The 21,896-nt window shown below is 38.2% G+C and overlaps 1 protein-coding gene across 3 annotated transcripts in view; it reads left to right on the top strand.

The window, feature by feature from the left end:
* Positions 1-21,896, top strand: part of LOC122557791 (protein RIC-3-like) — a 95,556-nt gene that overhangs the window by 40,398 nt on the left and 33,262 nt on the right. For 2 of the 3 annotated variants that reach the window (XM_087996533.1, XM_087996534.1), the window contains exon 2: positions 19,351-19,571. In XM_087996533.1, coding sequence (XP_087852659.1) covers positions 19,351-19,571 — 221 coding nt within the window. Of the gene's footprint in view, positions 1-12,120; positions 12,217-19,350; positions 19,572-21,896 lie in introns of all 3 variants that reach the window. The other variant, XM_087996535.1, reaches the window with a different exon arrangement.

The following is a 21,896-nucleotide window of genomic DNA, read 5'->3' as shown; positions in this document are numbered from 1 at the left end:
CCATCTCCAATGCCAATATAACTTGCCTGAGATAAGGGGACCAAATTTTGCACAATATTCTCAGTCTGATTAACTGCTTATATAATTTTAGCAAGACCTTCCTATTTTTATACTCCATTCCCTTTGAAATAAAGGCCAAGAGTCCATTTACTGTATTTATTACCTGTTGAACTTGTATGTTAGCTTTTGACATTTAGGATCCCTAAATCCCTTTGTGCTGCAGCTTTCTGTAGTCTTTCTCCATTTAAATAATATTCAGTTTTTCTTACCCTGCTAAAGTGCTTAATCCGAGGTTTCCCCGCATTCGATTCTAAATGTCAAGTCTTTGACCACTCACCTAGCCTGTTTATATCTGTCTATGGGAATATATCCCTTTTGTGTCATCCTCATCATTTCTCTTCCCACCTATTTTTGTGCATCCACAATCATAGTGACAATGAGTTCACTTCCCTCATCCAAGTTGCTTATACATATTGTGAATAATTGTGACCCCAACATTGATCCGTATAACACTCTACTTATTTCAAGCTGACATTCAGAAAATGCCTCCCTTATCCGAATTCTGTCTTCTAATGTTGAGTCAATCCTTTACTCATGCCAATACACAATCCCCAATGAAATAACTCCGCAGAGGCCGGTAGTCTGTCACCAGGTCACCCTTTATTTACACATGAAGAGTCCTTGACACTGACCCAGCTTCCTCAGGGCCAGCTCTCAGGGTGAACAGAGCCTCTGATATTTATCTCTTTTTTTTCTTCAGTTTTTTCATTTTTTACACTTTTTTTTGGTTTTGTTTTTACCCCCACAATACCACCTAACTGCGGTAGTGCTTATTTTTTTCCCCAGCACCTCTGATATTTTTTTAAGGGACTTTCTGTTTTTTTTCTTTTCTTTTTTTTTAATTAACCCCCACACTACCACCTAAGTGCGGTAGTGCTTATTTTTTTCCCCAGCACCCATGGTGTGTGTGTGCAGGTGTGAGACACAGTGAAAGACACAAGGTGCATGAATCTTTATTCGATTTCCACCATGAATTCTCTGTTTATTTATTTTTTTCTTTTTGGCCAGGCAAAGGAGCAGACCCAGACATTAAGTTTTTACTTTTTTTTTACTTTTTTTTGTTTCTTTTTTCTTTTTATTTAACCCCCACACTACCACCTAACTGCAGTAGTGCTTATTTTTTTCCCCAGCACCTCTGATATTTATATTTGTTAGCCAAGGCTGTCTGATTGGACTAGATTAACAGCCCCAATCAGGGAAGTCATATTCTATGAGATACTCCTGGCTGTCTTTGTTATAATCACTATATCCAATACCATGGGATCTTATCTTATTCAGTAACCTTCTGTGTATTACCTTTTGGAAATCTAAATATATTACATCTATTAGTTCCCCCTTATCCATATTTCTTATTATCTCCTCATTGTACACTAATAAATTTTGTCAGGCATGATTTGGCCTCCATGAACTCATGCTGGCTCTGATTATGTTATGCATTTCTAAATTCTCTGCTATAACATCCTTTATAATAGACAAACATACTCCCAATTACAGAAGTTAACTGGCATATATTTACCTGTTTTTGTCTCTCCCACTTTGAATAAGGGTATAACATTATCAGATTTTCAATCATCCAGGATTTCTCCAGAATCTAAAAATTCTTGAAGATTACAATCGGTGATAGACTGTACGCATGTTGCATGGGAGCACCATATCAAACATAGCTAAGTTTATTGATAAAAAAAAGACTCCATTCCATCGATATTCAAATGATCCGAGATCATTGGGACCATATTTTAGAATGTTAGAACAGGAAGAACGTCACCTTCAACATAACAGAATGCTGCAGGATTAGGAACAACAAACCAGACAGGATTTAATTGACATCCGATTCCAGGGTAAAAGACTTTGTCTATATATCCTATCCATGCCCCTCATGATTTTGCAAACCTCTATGAGGTCATCACTCAGCCTCCGACGCTCCAGGGAAAACAGCCCCAGCCTGTTCAGCCTCTCCCTATAGCTCAAATCCTCCAACCCTGGCAACATCCTTGTCAATCTTTTCTGAACCCTTTCAAGTTTCACAACATCTTTTTGATAGAAACGAGACTAGAAAATCATGCAATATTCCAACAGTGGCCTAACCAATGTCCTGTACAGCCGCAGCATGACCTCCCAACCCCTGTACTCAATACTCTGACCAATAAAAGAGAGCATACTAAACACCTTCTTCACTATCCTATCTACCTGCGACTCCACTTTCAAGGAACTATGAACCTGCACTCCAAGGTCTCTTTGTTCAGCAACACTCCCTAGGACCTTACCATTAAGTGTATAAGTCCTGCTAAGATTTGCTTTGCCAAAATGCAGCATCTCGCATTTATCTGAATTAAACTCCATCTCGGCTCATTGGCCCATCTGATCAAGATCCTGTTGTAATCTGAGGTAACCTTCTTCTCTGTCCACTACACCTCCAATTTTGGTGTCATCTGCAAACTTACCAACTGTACCTCTTATACTCGCATCCAAATCGCTTATGTAAATGACAAAGAGTAGAGGACCCAGCACCGATCCTTGTGGTACTCCACTGGTCACAGGCCTCAAATCTGAAAAACAACCCTCCACCACCACCCTCTGTCTTCTACCTTTGAGCCAGTTCTGTACCAAATGGCTAGTTCTCCCTGTATTCCATGAGATCTAACCTTGCTAACCAGTCTCCCATGGGGAACCTTGTCGAACGCCTTATTGAAGTCCATATAGATCACAACTACCGCTCTGCCCTCATCAATTCTCTTTGTTACCTCTTCAAAAAACTCAGTCAAGCTTGTGGGACATGATTTCCCGCGCACAAAGCCGTGTTGACTATTCCTAATCAGTCCTTGCCTTTCCAAATACATGTACATCCTGTCCCTCAGGATTCCCTCCAACAATTTGCCCATCACCGACGTCAGGCTCACCGGTCTATCCATCTTTCCGATAGGAAGGAGACCAGAATTGCGCGCAATATTCCAACAGTGGCCTAACCAATGTCTTGTACAGCTGCAACATGACCTCCCAACTCCTTTACTCAGTACTCTGACCAATAAAAGAAAGCATACCAAACGTCTTCGTCACTATCCTATCTACCTGCGACTCCACTTTCAAGGAGCTATGAACCTGCACTCCAAGGTTTCTTTGTTCATCGACCTCCCTAGGACCTTACCATTAAGTGTATAAGTCCCGCTAAGATTTGCTTTCCCAAAATGCAGCACCTCACATTTATCTGAATTAAACTCCATCTGCCACTTCTCAGCCCGTTAGCCCATCTGATCAAGATCCTGTTGTAATCTGAGGTAACCTTCTTCGCTGTCCACTACACCTCCAATTTTGGTGTCATCTGCAAACTTACTAACTGTACCTCTTATGCTCACATCCAAATCATTTATATAAATGATGAAAAGTAGTGGACCCAGCACCGATCCTTGTGGCGCTCCACTGATCACAGGCCTCCAGTCTGAAAAACAACCCTCCACCACCAACCTATGTCTTCTACCTTTGAGCCAGTTCTGTATCCAAGTGGCCAGTTCTCCCTGTATTCCGTGAGAGCTCACCTTGCTAACCAGTCTCCCATGGGGAACCTTGTCGAACGCCTTACTGAAGTCCATATATATCGCATCTACCGCTCTGCCCTCATCAATCCTCTTTGTTACTTTTTCAAAAAACTCAATCAAGTTTGTGAGACATGATTTCCTGCGCACAAAACCATATTGACTGTCCCTAATCAGTCCTTGCCTTTCCAAATACATGTACATCTTGTCTAGTATTTGCACTTACACATAGTAATTAATAAATTCCCACATTTTATCATTTAAAAAAGCTTTTCTAAAGCACAAGTCCATTGGCATCTCGGAAAAGATATCCAAAAGCGAAGGAATTCTTTCTAAATTAACCTTATTATAACAAACTGAACAGATGGATGAATAAAGAAGGAGAGCAAGTTCACCCCTTCTTACCTAGAGCTTAATGGTTTGGGGTATCCAATCTGGAACCATAACAAATCTGGAAACCTCTCCTGGAGTCTGGTCATAACATATGACTAGAAAAATAACAAGGAGCTGATGACTCCCTGTTCAATATCAGGCTTCTCACTTTAGGTTATGCCCTAAACTACAGACACATCTTGACTTTTTTCCCTTTGAAGAATATACAAATACAGAAGGACAGCTGTTTACGAACAGTTCAACTCTACTGGAGTGTGCTAGTGGGACTTAGAGGAGCAAATGTTCTCATGTGTATTGGCCTGAATTCAGGCATTAATGTGCTATGAAAGTTGAATTACTGTTTTGTAGTTACCCCTGTGGTGCAGGTAAAGCACTCATCTCGTTAGCAAGCTAGACAACAACAAATACTTTCAATGCTGGAAATCATCTGCATGGATAGGAATCAGAATAACAGAATCTTAACCAACCTGCAAGACTAAGAATCTTGAAATTGACAGTTCAACAAGCAACAACATGCAACCACTAACCTCCATTGTAATGGCTGAAATGACTAATTCCCTGCTCTTCAAAAACAATTCAGAGGCTGATCCGTATTCGTTTTTTATAACTTTTATCACTCTGGACTCACCTTTAATTTCCAATCTCTGTTTACGTGTGCTGAATTACTAATTCATTTGACATTTAGTAATTAATGAACACGCTGTTTGTTAACTCAAGGAAAGTTAAATTGGCTCCTTTAAAACATACATTTACATGGGTCTGGATGAAAGGTATCCTCAAGGGAAGGGATTTAATGTCACAATCAACTGAAGGGATTGGCAAATAAAGAAGGGGAACCAGTGTTTCTCTCCTCACTCGAATACTCAATCATTTTGGGCACCCATCTAGAACCAGAACAAGTGGGGGAACCTTGGTTAGATCTTGGCGTAACATTAGCAACATCAGCAATTATTCCCCATCTCTAATTTTCCTTGGACTGCCTGGCTTGCTAGGCTGAGCGTTGCTGTTGGTCTGGATTCACCGGTCAGTCAGATCAGGTGAGGATGGCAGATTTCTTTCACTAAAGGATATTACGTGAACCAAATGGATTAATTTCTATTAAACTCAAATTTCACCATCTGTCTTGATGGGATTTGAACCTAGAACATTAGCTTGGAGATCTGGATTGTTAGTCCAGTGACATTACCACTATGCTATATAACAAATGGAGAAATAAGTTGTCTTATAAACAGTGAAGGATTATACAATTCTGGTATTCAAAGGGATTTTGGAATTCTTTCCTGAATCACAGCTAGTTCACACCAAAGAATAATTAGGAAGGCAAATGATTCACTAAAATTTCTTATGAGAGCGTTGAAGCCAATAGCTTTGATGTGTATTTGGTGGAACATGCTTAAAGGGCCATAATTCCTAATTGTTGTGGTTTTATACTCTTAAACAAACAAACGTGCCAAAACAGAGAATGATTGATTTGGAGGTGCTGGTGTTGGACTGGGGTGTACAAAGTTAAAAATCACACAACACCAAGTTATAGACCACACTATAAACTTTTGCTATAAATTCTGTGTCTTATGATCTTATACTCCACAACCATCTGATAAAGAAGCAGCGCTCCGAAAGCTAGTGCTTCCAAATAAACCTGTTGGACTATACTGGGTGTTGTGTGATTTTTAAACAGAGAATTATTGTCTCTCGGAGGTATTTTCAGGTCAGCCATTGACCTAAAGTACCTACAGTGAGACTTCTCATTGTTATTAGGTACGGAAGTTTTGTAGCTTGCGAAGTTACTCATTAACAAAAGTAAGGATTCTAAGTAGTAGTGGGAATAAAAGACAGATCGGGATAGTTCTGAATTAATAAAGAGCAAGTCAATTAGAAAAGGCAGGCAAGAGCAAGTCAAAGAACAATGTAACTGAAGAATTAAACTGCATTTATTTTAATGCAAGAGTCTTACAAGTAAAGCAGATGCATTCAGGGCATGTATGGGAACATGGGACTAGGACATCATAGAGGTTACAGAAATGTGACTAAGGGAGGGACAGGACAGGACAGGACTGGCAGCTCAATATACCAGAATTTAGATGCTATAGGAATGATAGGAAGGAAGGAAAGAGTGGAGATGGAGTTGTGTTTTTGATGATGAAAAACATTACTGCTATACTTGGAAAGGATACTTCTGTGGGATCAACCAGTGAAGCTATATGGGTAGAACTCAGATTACCTTGATGGGAATGTAGCATAAGCACCCCAATGGTCAGATGGAAATTGAGGAACAAATATGCAGAGCAATCTCAGATATATGTAAGAATAATAAGGTTGTATTAGTAGGGGATTTTACTTCTCCAGGGATAGACAGGGACTGCCGTAGTGTTAAGGGCTTGGATGGTGAGGAATTTGTTAAATGTGTTCAAGAAAACTTTTTGTCAGTATATAGATGTACGTACTAGAGAAGGAATGAAATGTGAACTTATCTTGGGAAATAAGGCAGGGTAAGTGGCTGAGGTATCAATGGGGGAGCGCTTTGAGACTAGTGATCATAATTCTATTAGTTTTATAATAGTGATGGAAAAGATAGGCCTTGTATAAAAGTTTAATTGCTTATTGGAGTAAGGCAAAATTTGCTTGTATGAGGCAGTAACTTACAAGAGTTGATTGGAGTGGACTATTCATAGGTAAAGGGATGATTGGCAAGCAGGTGGCCTTCAAAAGTGATATAACAAAAGTTCAGAGACATTTTGTTCCTTTTAGAGTGAAGAGTAAGTCTGGTAGGAGCAGGGAACAATCGATAAATAAACATTTTGAGGCTCTGGTCAAGAATAAGAAGGAGTCATATATTAGGTATAGACAACTGGGATCGAGTGAAACTCTGAAAGAGTATAAGGGGTGTAGGGGCACTCTTAAGAGAGAAATCAGGAGGGCAAAAAGGGAATATGAGATAATCATGGCAGATAAGATTAAGGATAATCCAGAGAGATTCTACAAGTACATTAAGAGCAAAAGAGCAACTAGGGAGAGAATAGGGCCCCTTAAAAATCAACAAGGCCATCTATGTGTGGAGCCACAGGAGATGGGAGAGATCCTAAACAAATATTTTGTGTCAGTTTTGACTGTGGCAAAAAAAATGGAGGCTAGGGAACTCAGGGTAATAATTATTGATGTCTTGAAAACAGTCCACATTACAGAAGAGGTAATGTTGGCGAGGTCTTCAAAAACACGAAGGTTGATAAATCTCCAGGATCTGATCAAGTGTATCACAGGACATTGTGGGAAGTAAGGGAAGAAATTACAGGGCCCCCGGTAGAGATATTTGTGTAACGTACAGCCATGGGTGAGATAGCAGAGAACTGGAGTGCCCCAAAATTTATGTCTTTACTGAAGAAAGGCTGGAAGTAGAAGCCTGGGAAATATAGACCTGCAAGTCTGACATCAGTAGTGGGTAAGTTGTTGGAGGGGATTCTGAGAGATAGGATTTACATGCTTTTGGAGAGGCAAGAACTGATTAGGGACAGTCAGCATGGCTTTGTACATGAGAAATCACGTCTCACAAACTTGACCAAGTTTTTTTGAGGACGCAACCAAAAAGATAGAAGAGGGCAGTGTGGTAGACATTGTCTACGTGGGCTTTAGTAAAACTTTTGACAAGGTTTCACATGGTAGACTAATCAGTAAAGTTTGTTCACATGCGATTCAGGGAGAGCCTGTCAATTGGAAACAAAATTGGCTTTGCAGTAGGAGACAGAGGGTAGTGGTGCAGGGTTGTTTTCAGACTGGAGGACCGTGACCAGCGGTGTTCCGCAGGGGTCGCTATTAAGTCCACTTCTGTTTGTCATTTACATAAATGATTTGGATGATAATTTTTAGGAGGCAGGGTTAGTAAGTTTTGTGGATGACAGCAAAATTGGTGGTGTAGTGGTCAGTGAAGAAGGTTATCCAAGATTATAAAGGCTTCTTGATCAATTCGGCCAATGTTCTGAGAAGTGGCGGATTGAATTTAATTTGGCTAAATGCGAGGTATACAGTTAATGATAGAGCCCTAGGTAGTTTTGTCAAACAGAGAGATCCAAAGATTCAGGTACTTAGTTCTTTGAAAGTTGCATTACAGGTAGACAGGGTGATTAAGAAGGCGTTTAGTACATTTGCTTTCATTGCTCAGACCATTGAGTTTAGGATTTGAGGCGTCATGTTGAGGTTGTACAGCACGTTGGTGAGACCACTTTTTGAGTATTGTGTACGGTTCTGATCACCCTGTTATATAGATCCTGGTCCAATCTGGGTAACACAGGCAAGAAAGATTAACAGTTTGGTGCTTCTAATAGTCACATACATATCTTAGAATAGTACAAGTTGATAAGGCATGGATACATTGATGGGGCAACAATTTGTTTTCTCTTGACTCTTTAACAAATGTTCCTGTATAGGACCAGATAAAACACAACATAATAGTGTCAACCTGATAGACTATTTGTTAGTATTGTGTTTATATGGGAATGCTTTGTTCCAGTTAGAGTTCTGGTTTCAAATCTTAGATTCAGTATAACTACTGGCTTCAATTTGTTGCTCTACTTCAATCTGAAACTCCATTTTGAGAGCAGATTAGGAAATTTACAGGGCACTTTCCCAACAATAAGGAAAACTACTTTCTGCTATTGAGTTAGTGACATGTCAACCATTAAAATTGTCAGTAAGAGAAAGCGAGAAAGGTTAAAAGAAATCTCTTCAAACAGAGAGTTGTTGCGGAAACAAATATGTTTTGCTATAGTGAATACATGAGGCACATGGTACTGAATTTTTGGAGGGAAGAATTAATCATAAAACTGCAGGAAAGTAACTTACAAACTAGGGACATGAAGCACGAAGCCCCAGTGCAGATACAGTGGACCTCCTCTGAGCTGTAGAAGTATTTCTATCAAATGGAAATTGAGCTGGAACTCTTGTTTCAGAACACTGGACCAAGAAGTCCAGAGGCTGACTTTCATATTCATCAAGATATCTTTCAAAAAAGACACATTGAACTAAAATATCTTATTAGAGAAAGCATGGATTAATAGTGCTATGGATTAACAACATAAGCATGTGACTCTTTCAATTTCATGTCAGATTTTTAAAAACTCTTAATGTCAGTTTGAAGAATATATTCTCTTCTGTAACAGTTCTACAAAATGTAGTCTTACAGAACACAATGAGGGTAAAGTTATAAGAGAATGGATATTGTACAGAGACCCAAATAAAAAATAATGTTAGCAGAAATGTTAGTATTATAAGCCTCAAAGGGTGAAGTAAGTTTCAAGTTGAGATAATTTGCTAAGAAAAGTCTATTGAAACAATTAACCCAAGTGCGAGAGGTCTCTGGTTCAGTTTAAATTTATGCAATTGACTGCAAATTGTAAATGGAATCAGTATAACTGGAATGTTGCCTTTTAGAATGCATTAGCTTTTTTAAAACAATTATTATTTCCGTTGACTTTCAATTTTAAAAACACTGTCAAGTCCTCACTCGATTTACAGCTAACCAATAATTTCCAATTATGCGTTTACTCATAATGGAATAAATTTAATTGTGGAATTATTGCCTATTTTAACAGCCATAAGAGGGGTAATACCCCAGTGATGGGAAGAGTTGGCAGCCATGTAGTCAATTGTACAGATTGATTAACCTATTCACAGCTGATGAGCAAAAAGGCAGAAAACTTATCAGATACAATTTATGTTATTTAAAATTCCACTCTCCAGGGTGCTTATGCAGATTAATACCATGAATACTGAGTGACATTTGATAATACCTTCACTTCTGGCAATAAAAGTGTAGACACAGTAGATTAACATTTGCAATAGTTATTTATACAAATGGTAACCCAGCAACCAAACACAGAATAGCAGGGGTTGAGGTAAGTACTTCTCATCTCCCCCTAAGGACCAGAAATTAGGAAATAAAAGTTAAGTTGAGAAGTTTTAATTTTTGACATAATTTGTTTAAATATTTCTATGTAGCACACAAAATAAGGGAAAAGAGCTTTCTTTCAAAGCTGCCCAATATCAAAATGTAATTTGAGGGACTGTGTTTAAGGGGTTTATTAATAGGTTGATTTTCAGCACTAATTACTCGCTATAGTGTAAGAAAACAGTGACAGTCTGTCAGTGATCCCTATATGGCCACCATCAGCATCACTATGAGATGAATTAACAGGTGGCTAAATGAGTTTCTGTTTATCTTCATTGTTTCTTATTGTTATACCACAGATAACAAACCAAAGCTAGAGTATCCACTTGGGATTTCTTTTTCACTATCTCTCACTTGAAGCTATGTTATATTCATTCTATGTACTTGTCTTCTGTGCCACCCCTTTGATGTTTCTCTCTTATTCATATTGTTGAATACTTCAATGTTTTTGTGGATGTGCGAGTACATGTCAATCTCCAACACCAGAGGAAATTTTTAATCGTCCAAGCAACTAAGTAGTCTTTAGTGGTTGGTCTTATTTCAGTTTATGATTCTTTATTAATATCACAATTGCTGACTGGGATGAATGAATGAGTTGCTGAGCCAGGGAAGTCTAACTTCAATGATCTTCTCCATGCTGAATTACCTGGATTAACTGGATATTCAGTAATTCAGTAATTCAGGATGGGAAGGATTAGTTGTGTTGTCTTCCAGGGCCAAATAGTCCATTGACAGTAAACTAGAGCTGAAAAATGGGTATTAGGGTGAAAGAAACCAATGCATGTGAAAGTATTTTAGCATAAAGCCAATGTCGTCAAGAGAAGGGAGAAGAATCGGCATGGAAATCTCTTTTGGGGTATTTTATGCCTTCCCCAATCACACTGAACTGGGATAATCTACAAAAGAACTATAACTTTTGGATATGCTATAATTAAACGTCCAAGCCAAATGGAATGTAATCAAAGTCAAAGTACAAATAAGTCAAAGAGACAGGTGCTCTAACATCTTTCAACAATATGATAACAAAAATGTGATACAAGAACAGTACTAAGATAGGCAGCAAATGCATGCACGTTGTCATACAAGCTTTATAATATTATTAGCAAATTCATTGTGGTCTTGGTTATGTTGAGTCAAATGTTATGCTGTTGCAATGAGGCAAGGCATCAATGGAAAAGGTCTAAAGGCTGTGCCAGAGATCATGGTTTATTCTTTTAAATGCCTAATTGTAATGTTAAACCTACAGTTTGAATACACAAAGACAGTAGTAAATGTGAGAGTGTAGATCGGCATAGTGTAGTGTAATGAGTGTAGAATCAGTGTTGTTCCAAGTGTGATAGAACAAATGCGCTGGGAATCATGACCCTCTACGCCACATGTTGCACAAACAATAGAACAACAATAGAATAAATGTTTCAGATTTCAAATATTCACAGTATTTGCTTTTAGAATAAATGTTTTGATCCGATCTCCAAAATGGCCAATTGTTTTGCTTTTGTAATGCTATCCAAAATAAAAGAGACTTTTACCAAGTTTCTTTGATGAAGTCAAAAATTGTTCCATTTTTAAATACAATAAAACTCATTTTTAAACAAGTGACAGAACTAATTCAAATCCAAGCTATAATGTGGAATTAGAAATATATTCGATTTTAAACCAACACAAACAGATTCACACAACACCACATACAATAACCCTACAGAGATGATATTTTCGAGAGGAGAAAAGAAAATCTTCCTTGTTGGGAAATCTTCCAAAAAATGAACCTAGTATTTGATGAATTCTCATAGTGCACTTCATTTCCTATTGATGAAATCGAATTGATAATAGTTACAGAGCAATGTAAGTTCTTCCAAACAAAATTTAATTTAGATAGAAATCTGGCTGCTTCAAAGTTTTTGGAAAATGATCATAGTTTAGCTTTTTAGTGTTTACAAGATAAACAAATACTAAAATGGGGAAAATTTATCAGGCTCCCAATCATATCAACCCAAAAGACTTTGCTAGACTACAAATAGCATAGAGCACCCTAATTCCTTCTAAAGAAACACTGATATATTTCCAGGTCAGAATCATGAGTGGTTTGAAGGGGAACTTGCAGGAGGTGGTGTTCACATTTATCTCCTGCCCTTAGGTAGTGGTCATTGGTTCAGAAGGTCTTGTCTAAGGAAACTTGGTGAATCTCTGCAATTTATCTTGCAGATGCTACTCAAGCTGCTACTGAGCATCAGTGGTAGAGGGAGTGAATGTTTGTGGATATGTTGCCAAACAAACAGGCTTTTCCTGGATGATGTCAAGGTTAGTGAGTGTGTTTGTGCTACATTCATCCAGGCAAGTGGTGAGTATTCACACTCCTGACTTGTGCCTTCAGGATACATTAAAAAAAAGAACAGAGACCTGGAGTAAATGTGAACAGGTTATTGAATGGTGACAGGGCAGACTCAAAATGTTAAAAATGCAAATGGTTTATATGACTTTATAAATATGCAAAACAAAAGAAGTTATGAAGAAACACTGGGTTGACCTCAAAGACATAACTGTGCATCACAATTTAGGATGAACGTTAAGGGTTTAGAGAGAGAACAGAAAACCAAAAGTATGTGAATGATTTCAGTGATGAAGAACTTCAGTTATGAGGAGAGATTGGAGAAGTTAGGGATGTTGACCTTGGAAGGCTGAGAGGAGATTGATAAAATTGTTCAAGGTCATGAAGAGCCATGAGAATCAATGACGTGAGATACAACTTTTTTTTAAATGCAGTGAATGATTTGGACCTGGAACATACTGCTTAAGAGTGTGATAGAGGCAGGTTCAATGCTGATTTTCAAAAGGAAATTGGGAATGCACATGAAGAGGGAGAATTTACAGGGCTACAGGGAAAAGGCAAGGGAGTAAGACTAGCTGAGTTGCTCTTGCAGTCAGCTGACAAGAACACAACATTCTGAAAGGCCCCCTTCTTTGCTGAATGATTTGATCATTCTATTACACTAAGCACATTCTTAATACTAATTGAAGTAATGGTTCATCTGAGGGGGTGCAGCCAGAGCCAGGCCATGGCAACACAGCTGGCTCAGTTGGACAGATGAGGCATGTGAAGATTGGAAGAGTAACAGTAATAGGGATATCACTGACATTTGCAAAGTGCCCTGAGGCAGAAAGGTGAACAACCAAGGACAGATGAGGCATGTGAAGATTGGAAGAGTAACAGTAATAAGGATATCACTGACATTTGCAAAGTGCCCTGAGGCAGAAAGGTGAACAACCAAGGATTGTGGCCCACATTATCCCTCTTTCTACATAAGTATTGGTACAATGTCATAAGTTCAATCTTCAGGGAACAAGGTAGGAAATAAGCAAAGACCACCCATAACCATTTTCTTTGCTGTTGTCATTGCATTTTTAGTTTTGATTTGTAGCTGTTTTACTTAGAGCAATGAACAAAATGTGATCAAGAAGCTGTGAAGCTACAGAAGATAAATATGACAAATAAATTGAGTGCATTAGCACAATGCACATATTTCCACTAGTAACTTGTATGTGTATGCATCCATATGAAAGTGAATTGAATAATGATTACTCTGAGAAGATATAGTAACCAGATAGTATATTATTGTTAGTGACAGAATTTTGGAAGTTGACTGTAAAAAAACCCTATAAATTCCAGGCCTTTTGACTTCTTTATTCTGTTTTTCCTGCACCTGATTATTTTAAGATTGCTTTTCTTTTGTGCCAATTCTTAATTAAAAGCCAAAACCCTTTCTGTCAATTGAAAAAGGCTGCAGAAGCTGCTTATTATGTTATTAGCTGACCAAGTTATGTCAACAAGCAAGGTAAGTAATTTGAAATAAATTTAGAGCAATTCTTTTTAGAAAGATATAAAATTAAGAACTGTAAAAGAGGTGAAATAAAGTGGGAAGTGAAAGGTCAAGGAAAGATTTCAAAGTTGTTACAATGGAACTAGGAGTAATGATGTTACCTGTAAAATACTCATCTATTCATGGAATTATAGGCATTTACATTGGTTAGGTATGGCAACATTTATCTATGCCAACCTCATTGATATTAATTATAATATAAAACATAAATTAAATGCAATGAATAGACTTAGAGAATATTGTCATTTAATTATTTAAGAGATGGGAATGGATAATAAGCATTTTTTATTCATTCATGAGATGTGGGTTTCACTGGTAAAGAGAGCATTTTATTGCCTATACCTAATTGTACTGGAGAGTCTCACAATGCCTGCTTGTTTAGGGCTGTGTTAAATACTATAGTGTATAGCTATAAAACAAACATGGGTCAATTGCTAATCATTGCAATTAATATTGCAGTTTCAGCAGTGCTAAATCCATGATTATTTGATTGTCTTTTTGCATCTGTTGTTATTGATTTGATAAAGTGACAGTTTTGCCATAGCACCACTATTGAGTTCTTTAAGGAGTTCTGGCTGAAAAACTGAACTCCTCAATTTTTCTTTTTTAAATAAAACTTAAATTTTATTTTAAAAGCTTCCACAATTGCCATAAACTGTTTTGTCAAAGGTTCATACAAGAGAACAAATGACTTGCGCTTTAAGCAAATGTCAAGATCTGTGATCTCGACATGTCATCAATACCAGAGTTGCTTAATTATCTCTCAGATAAGAAGCAGATTGCATGAATCTTTCTCAGCTGTTAAATGAGTACAATGGAGTGGGAATGAGGATACTTTGATGACATGGTTCCATGACAAAACCCAGTTGAAGTCTGGAAAATTATGAAAAGTGATTGGCAAAATAATTCTAGGAAAGGATCACTGTTAATAATTCACCATAGCCATTGCTCACAATAACTTAGAGCGTCAATGTTTTATAAAGGACAAGAATGATTTATTGTATAAAGCATAATGAATTATTCAGTTGCTAAGAAGGATCTATGTTAACCTACCCTGAGGCTTTAAGACAAATATAGTCTAATTGTTGTAATAAGCACACTGTGAATTCTAACTAATTGTTTTGTTCTTTTTCAATCTATCTTTTTTGAGATGCCATTTATTTATTGGTAGTTTCTATATAGGCTTGTTTTCAACCTGCAATTGTTTTATCAGGGACAAGCACAACAAAGGATTAAATTGTGGTAGTTTGTCACATGACAAAACTCAGCTACAAACAGTAAAGTCAGACAGAAGAGATTTTGCGGACTTTGAAGGCACACATTGCAGCTCATTTACTGTTACTTATGAATGGTATTTGTTCAATGTCAGAGCTCTAGGGGAGAGAGAGATTATTGACCAGTAGGTGGCTGCACTGAGACATCGAGGTGAATCCTGTTACTTTGGACAATTAAAAAGTGATCTCATCAGAGATAGGATTGTTTAAGGTATAAATGATCCTGTCATGAGAACGCATCTGCTGGGAGAGGAGGAACTTACTTTCAAGAAATGTATTGACATGTGCAGAAGCTTTCAGGTTGTCAATCATCATCTTGCATGTAGTTTTATCTCGAGCAAGTCTGTAGAGATGACTAAAGATTTTCTCCAATGATTACAATGAATTAGTTTACATATGATAAGTTGGCATCTTTAGTTCAAAGATGATAAATATCTTGTGACTGTTGTAGTGATGATTGTAGAAGGAGGGCATCAAGTGACAGAACTGAGGAAGGATCACTGGACCCAAAACATTAACTCTCTCCACAGATGCTGCCAGACCTGTTGAGCTTTTCCAGCAATTTCTATTTTTGTTCCAGTTTTCTAATTACATTCTGGGCATCATTTGGGAGGTACAGAGGATTGCATATATCATTTGGCATTTCCACTGTCCTAGACAAGTATCCATACAAACAGCATGAGATAGATAGCATCTGTCAAAAATGAAAGACATTGAGGATGACCTGCGAGTCTATGAAGGTATGAAACAAGATGGAAGAAGGCATCAGAGACCACAATCAGAAACCAGAGTGACTGCTATGGAGAGCTCTTCAGATGAACCTGAAGCTAAATGAGAAAAAGTTACAATTAAAGATGCCCAAAGACAAATACAACAGTCAGAAACTGACAGCAAAATAACTTTATCTGGATCCCAGTGAGATGAGCGCTGTAGCCATGGTGCAACAACCAATAGATCTGAAAGTAGGACAACAACTTGTTGGATTTGTGAGTTATTTAGCAACGTTATTTAGCAACATAATTTGTCATGAAAGTGCGACCTCTGGGCAAGGTCACTGCTAAGGATGTGTAGTTGCACTGGGCAGAGAAAAATAAGGATGTGTTGCTAGAATCAAACAACTAGTGAAGACAATGCCATACTGAGGTACAATATCAATGATGATGTCACCTTGTAGTGTAAGCCATTGAAACAGGAGTTGGGATCTACTATTACACAGCGAGGATAGCCAGTTGTCTTTATAGCCAGTTTGTTAACACATTTTGGAAGAATGCTTGGATCTTGCTTTGTGTTTGAGCATTTTAACCAATACCTGTTTGGGAGAGACAAAGTGACAGTGGAGTCTGATTATAAAGTCACTTCAAAGCATCTTCCTCAAATGACTATTTGTTCCAACATGTTTGCAACGAAAGTTATTGCATATCAAGAGATACCTTCTTCTCAAGCCAAGCAATGTAAATGAAAAAGTCACCTTCCAATGTAATGCCAAAAGGACAGGACTTGGAGCAACTATTATTCTGCAAGGACAGCTGGTTGTATTTGCATTGAGATTGGTGAATAGAGGTGGACAATTAACTCACTGGAGGAGGAGCCTCCACAAACATCCCCATACTCATTTCTGGGGCAGCCCAACACATCAAATGAGAAGCCTGAAGCATTTGCAATAATGTCAGCCAGAAATGCTGAGTAGATGATCCATACGGCCTCTTTCAAATGGCTGAAGCAACACAGATGCCATCTTTAGCCAATTTAATTCCTTTTGTGATATCAAGATATGGTTACAAGTACTAGATACTAACCCAGTGAAATCTAACTCAGCCAATACTGTCCTTCAGTTCCCTCTGGAACTGATCAATTAAGAGATGGGATAATTCCCACTTGCTTGGATGAATGCAGCTCCAACAACAGTCAAGAAGTTTGACACCAAGTCAAAACAGTCTGCTTGATTAGCACAACATCCACTCTCTTCAACAATAGTACTATTAAGCAGCACTTTTTTCACTATAACCTGCATATTGGTTCAGTTTGTGTTCAAACTGTCCCTCAGCTCCTGGTCTCACTACAGCCTTTAGTTGGCAATGGAGCTGAATTCCAGAGTTGATGTAGGAGTGACTGCTTTGACCACAAAGCTGCATTTGATCAAGTGTGGCAGCAAAGAGCCACAGGATTGTCGTTGGGTTAAATTCCTGGAACTCTCTCCCTAAAGACATTGTGGATGTACCTGTAGCAAATGGACTGCAGTAGTTCAAGAAGGCAGCTCACCAAAACCTTCTCAGGGCCAACTAGTGTTGAGCAATAAAGTCTAGCCCAGGCAACAATGCCCGCATCCCATGAATGAATGGTTTTTTTAAAAAATCCCCACCAACCCTTTGTAATCTCATGAAAAAACTAACAGACGTGTTTTATTTTAATCATTACACATTTTTAAACAAGATTGTAATATTTCCACTGATCATCAGGTATTACTTTTGTACCTAATGAGGATTGGAAGATTATGACAGGTCCCCCACTATTTTTACCTTTTTGTATCTCAACCAGCTGAGACAGATCACATCTAGTCCTGGTAGTTTATCAACTTTATTTACAGTTTTTTAAAAAAAATTCTCTTTTACTAATATTTCATCCAACCAGTATTTCAACTATCTCATTATTCACTATAACTTGGCAGAATTTTCTTCCTTGGTATGTCTGCATCCGTACTTTATTTCCCTTTTGTCTCTTTAACTCCATAACCCGCCCCCTTTCTACACATATACGGTGCCACTTAAATACCTATAGAAAACCCAGGATTTCATTTTACATTAGCTGGTAGTGTCTTCTCATACGCTACCTGTGCACTCTTATGATTTCATTCTGATCTTCTACACATTTAACCTGGTTCTAATGTGTGTTATCGACCTGGTATCGGTCACGGACACCCTTTTTTTCTGTTTCACCTTACTCCTTATTGTTTTTGTTATTCAGGATGCTCCAGCTTTGGTTAGCCTGCTTTTCCCCTCCAGGAAAACATACCTTGACTGAAACCAAGTGCAGTCTATTTACGTCAAACAATAAAACACTTTTATTTTCTGTTTAGTGTTGTAGAAACATTATTTAAGGCAATTATTTTCACTAAAAGACAGTAAAATTTCAAATATTGTTTGAGTAATTATAGCAAGCTAATTAGATCACATATTTGGTTTTATCTTCAAGAAGTTGAATACATCACGTTAGAAAATCGGGACAAAGGTAGGCCAGTTCACTCATTGAGCCTGTTCTGTGGAGCACTAAACCACAGATGATCTACAATCTAACTCCACATACTCACCATTACCACATATCCATTCATGGCATGGTGGCTCTGTGGTTAGCAATGCTGCCTCACAGTACCAGGGACCTGCGTTCGATTCCCATCTCAGGCGACTGTGTGGAGTTTGTACATTCTCCCCGTGTCTGTGTGGGTTTGCTCTGGTTTCCTCCCACAGTCCAAATATGTGTAGGTTAGGTGAAGCCGCCATGCTAAATTGCCCATAGTGTTAGCTGCATTAGTCAGGAGTAAATAATAGGGTAGGGGAATGGGTTTGGGTGGGTTACTCTTTGGAGGGTCAGTATGGACCTGTTGGGCCAAATGGCCTGTTTCTGTACTGTAGGGAATCTAACCCAAACTTTTAGCTAACAAAACTTTCTTGATCTCAGATTTAAAATTAACCATTGATCTGACATCAATAGTCCTGGAAGTAAGATCCTGTCCTTTGATTATAGAAGTGTTTCCTAATTTCATACCGGAAAAGTTTATGCCCACGTAGTCTTTGGCTCTCCAACTTCAAAATTTCTCTCGATCTGTTGTATCTGATCCCCTTAATATTTTGAAAAGATAATCATCTTTTAACATTCTAAGTGCCAAAGAGTACACTCCTAATTTACCTAGACCAGGTATCATTCTGATAAACCTATGCTGCACTCCCTCCAAGACCAAGACCAATATATCCTATCAAAGGAATACCCTCTCACCTCTTTAATAATGCTACACATTGCTAGTGAATTACTTACTCTTGCAACTAATTCCTAACTCTATTCACACCAACCTAGATTCAGATCCAGACATGACTTGATGTTACACCATGTACTCATTATCAAATGAGACTAATAACAATCAGAGATTGCACCAGTAAAAACAGTTTTGAAGATTGGGTATTCTTATAACAGGTTTGCAAACATCAGAATCCATTCTTTGAACAAAATGAAATGCACCATTGCTAATTGACAATAGAGATGTCACATTAACTGTTTTTGGTTTTATTTCACAGCAAACCTTAATCGATTTTCTCCCATGATGCAACGCCCAAAGGTCTCACAACAGAAGCAACAATGGTCAGTGCATCCTCATTTCCCTGGGTCCCACCAGGCAGAAACAGCAATCAAGGCAAAAGGAGGCAACAGTGGAGGTGGCAACAAAAGCTTCATGGCCCAGATCATACCTGTGTATGGATTTGGATTGTTCATGTATGTTCTATACATCCTCTTCAAGGTACCGTGGGCATTAATACTAGATGGCCTTATGATGCAAGCTGATCTTAAACTGAAAAATGTTTTAGGCTTCCATTTGTTCTTTTTTGTTACATTGCACTTAGTCCTCTGTAAAATTAGTATCAAATTCAAGTGTTTAAAATAGGATTCAATGGGACAAGGTTTAAGAAAAGGAGATGCAACATGATTAAAGGAAAATGGTGAGAGGTGGGTTAACTGTTACAGTTTCCTATTTGGTGTGGACGGGGGTTGTCTGGGCTTCATTATTGTGCAATCTTATTCGTGGCTTTTGTCATCGGTATCTGACCTCCAGCTGCAAAAGATTGGATATTCCCTCCAATAAGAAAGATAACCAGATATGTTTAGCAACATGAGGAAATGGTGTCTTAGTGCAGACAATTTAGAGTCATGTGAGGAAAAAAATGAAACTTTTGTAAATACTACATCACAAGAACACAAATATAAGGACTCATGTTAACCTCGCCATGCAGTCTCCTGCAGTGAAAATGCATTGTTGGGAGCAGTTTGATGGCCATCCCAATAGGTCTGGCCCTACATCATCTTTACTGGCCTGAATTCAGACACAGAAAGTGTTTCTACCCAGGTGAGCCATGACTTAATTTAAATAGCAGAGCTATATCTCCGTTTGTGGTAATTGCTTGTGCTACCACGTGTAACACAAATGAGGAATGTGAATTCTATTTATTTGAAGATCTCTGGTGGGTCAATTTACATCAAAACTAGTGTAGACACTAATGGGTAATTTCTGGAAACATCCTTTGCCAGATGCTGTGAAGCAGACTGAATGGGGTTCCTGGACATAAGATGACATCCAGGTATTTGGCTCATCGTTATCAAGCAATAACTAAAAATCCTTTTGATTTGATAAAAATAGCTCTTGGGATGCTACAGTGAAAACACAAACATTGTATAACTAATTTTACTTTTATCCAGAGAGTGGGACTATAAAGTTTACAAGCACAGACAAGTATTAAAGTCTATATATCACTTCAGCAACTTTTCCAGACCTTATTCTGGTGCAACCTTCTAGAGATGCAGAGTTTTTCTTTGGCTGTTTATTGTTAATATGTTGATAGTTGTCCTGTGTATCACCACCCAGTCATTGTCTGATTGTTTTCTTTCATGCTCTTCCTCAACTTTGCTCGATTGGATATTCTAAAACTATAAGACCTGGACAAAATGAGACTTTGAATACCAGTGTGTGTAACAATGTTCCCATTGTGTGATGCGTGACTGACCTCTTTGCTGAGGTTGTGCTACACCTTTATGCTAGTTATGCAATAGTTTCATCCCCTCTTGCTTGTTGAGATGCAAGTCTCGGAGCTTGGGGAATTTGGGTAGGTGCTCTCACTTTAGATACATGACACAAAGAATAAAGCAGAAAGAATAGGCCACTTGGCCCAAAGTGTCTGCTTTACCATTCAATATGATCATGATTGATCCTCTCTCAATGCCAATCTCCTGCTTTCTCACCATACTCAAAGGATCATCTAGTTGTACATCATGGAAACAGACCTTTTGGCTCTTGTTCCCAATCTAGTCCCACTTGTTTGCATTTCATCCATATCCTTCCAAACATTTCTTATTCATGTCCTTATCCAATGTCTTTTAAATATTATAACAGTACCTGTATCCACCACTTCCTCTGGCATTTCGTTCCATGCTGTGTAAAAAAAAGTTAACCCTCGTGTCCTTTTTAAATCTTTCTCCTCTCACATTAAAAATATGCCCCCCAGTTTTGAACTCCCTCATTCTTAGGAAAAGACCCTTGCTATTCACCTGATCTATACCCTTCATCATTTTATAAACCTCTATAATATCAACCCTCAATCTCCTACGCTCCAGTGAAAAAAGTCCCAGCCTATCTTTGTAACCCAAATTTTCCATTCCTGGTAACATCTTGGTAACCCTCTCCAATTTAAAAATATCCTTCATATAGCAGGGTGACCAGAACTGTACACAGTACTCCAGAAGAGGCCTCAACAACACTCTGTACTACCTTACATGACATCCCAACTCCTGTACTTAAACACCTGAGCAATGAAGGCAAACATGCTAATCGCCTTCATAATCACCCTGAATAGATATGATGCAAATTTCACAGAATTATGTATCTGAACCTTTAGGTCTCGCAGTTCAACTTCGCAACCAGGGCCTTACCATTCATTGTATAAGTCTCGCAGTTCAACTTCGCAACCAGGGCCTTACCATTCATTGTATAAGTCCTGCATTTGTTCGTTTTACCAAAATGCGATGCCTCGCATTTTTGATATTTTTAATATTCTGGAAATCTACCTATTACTTT

Source organism: Chiloscyllium plagiosum, unplaced genomic scaffold (genome assembly GCF_037043375.1).
Source record: "Chiloscyllium plagiosum isolate Xiang-an unplaced genomic scaffold, Cpla_swu_hap1 HiC_scaffold_18, whole genome shotgun sequence".
In the NCBI taxonomy this organism is placed as follows: domain Eukaryota; kingdom Metazoa; phylum Chordata; class Chondrichthyes; order Orectolobiformes; family Hemiscylliidae; genus Chiloscyllium; species Chiloscyllium plagiosum.
Note: the sequence above shows the minus strand (reverse complement) of the source record. Positions and strands in the feature narration are given on the sequence as shown.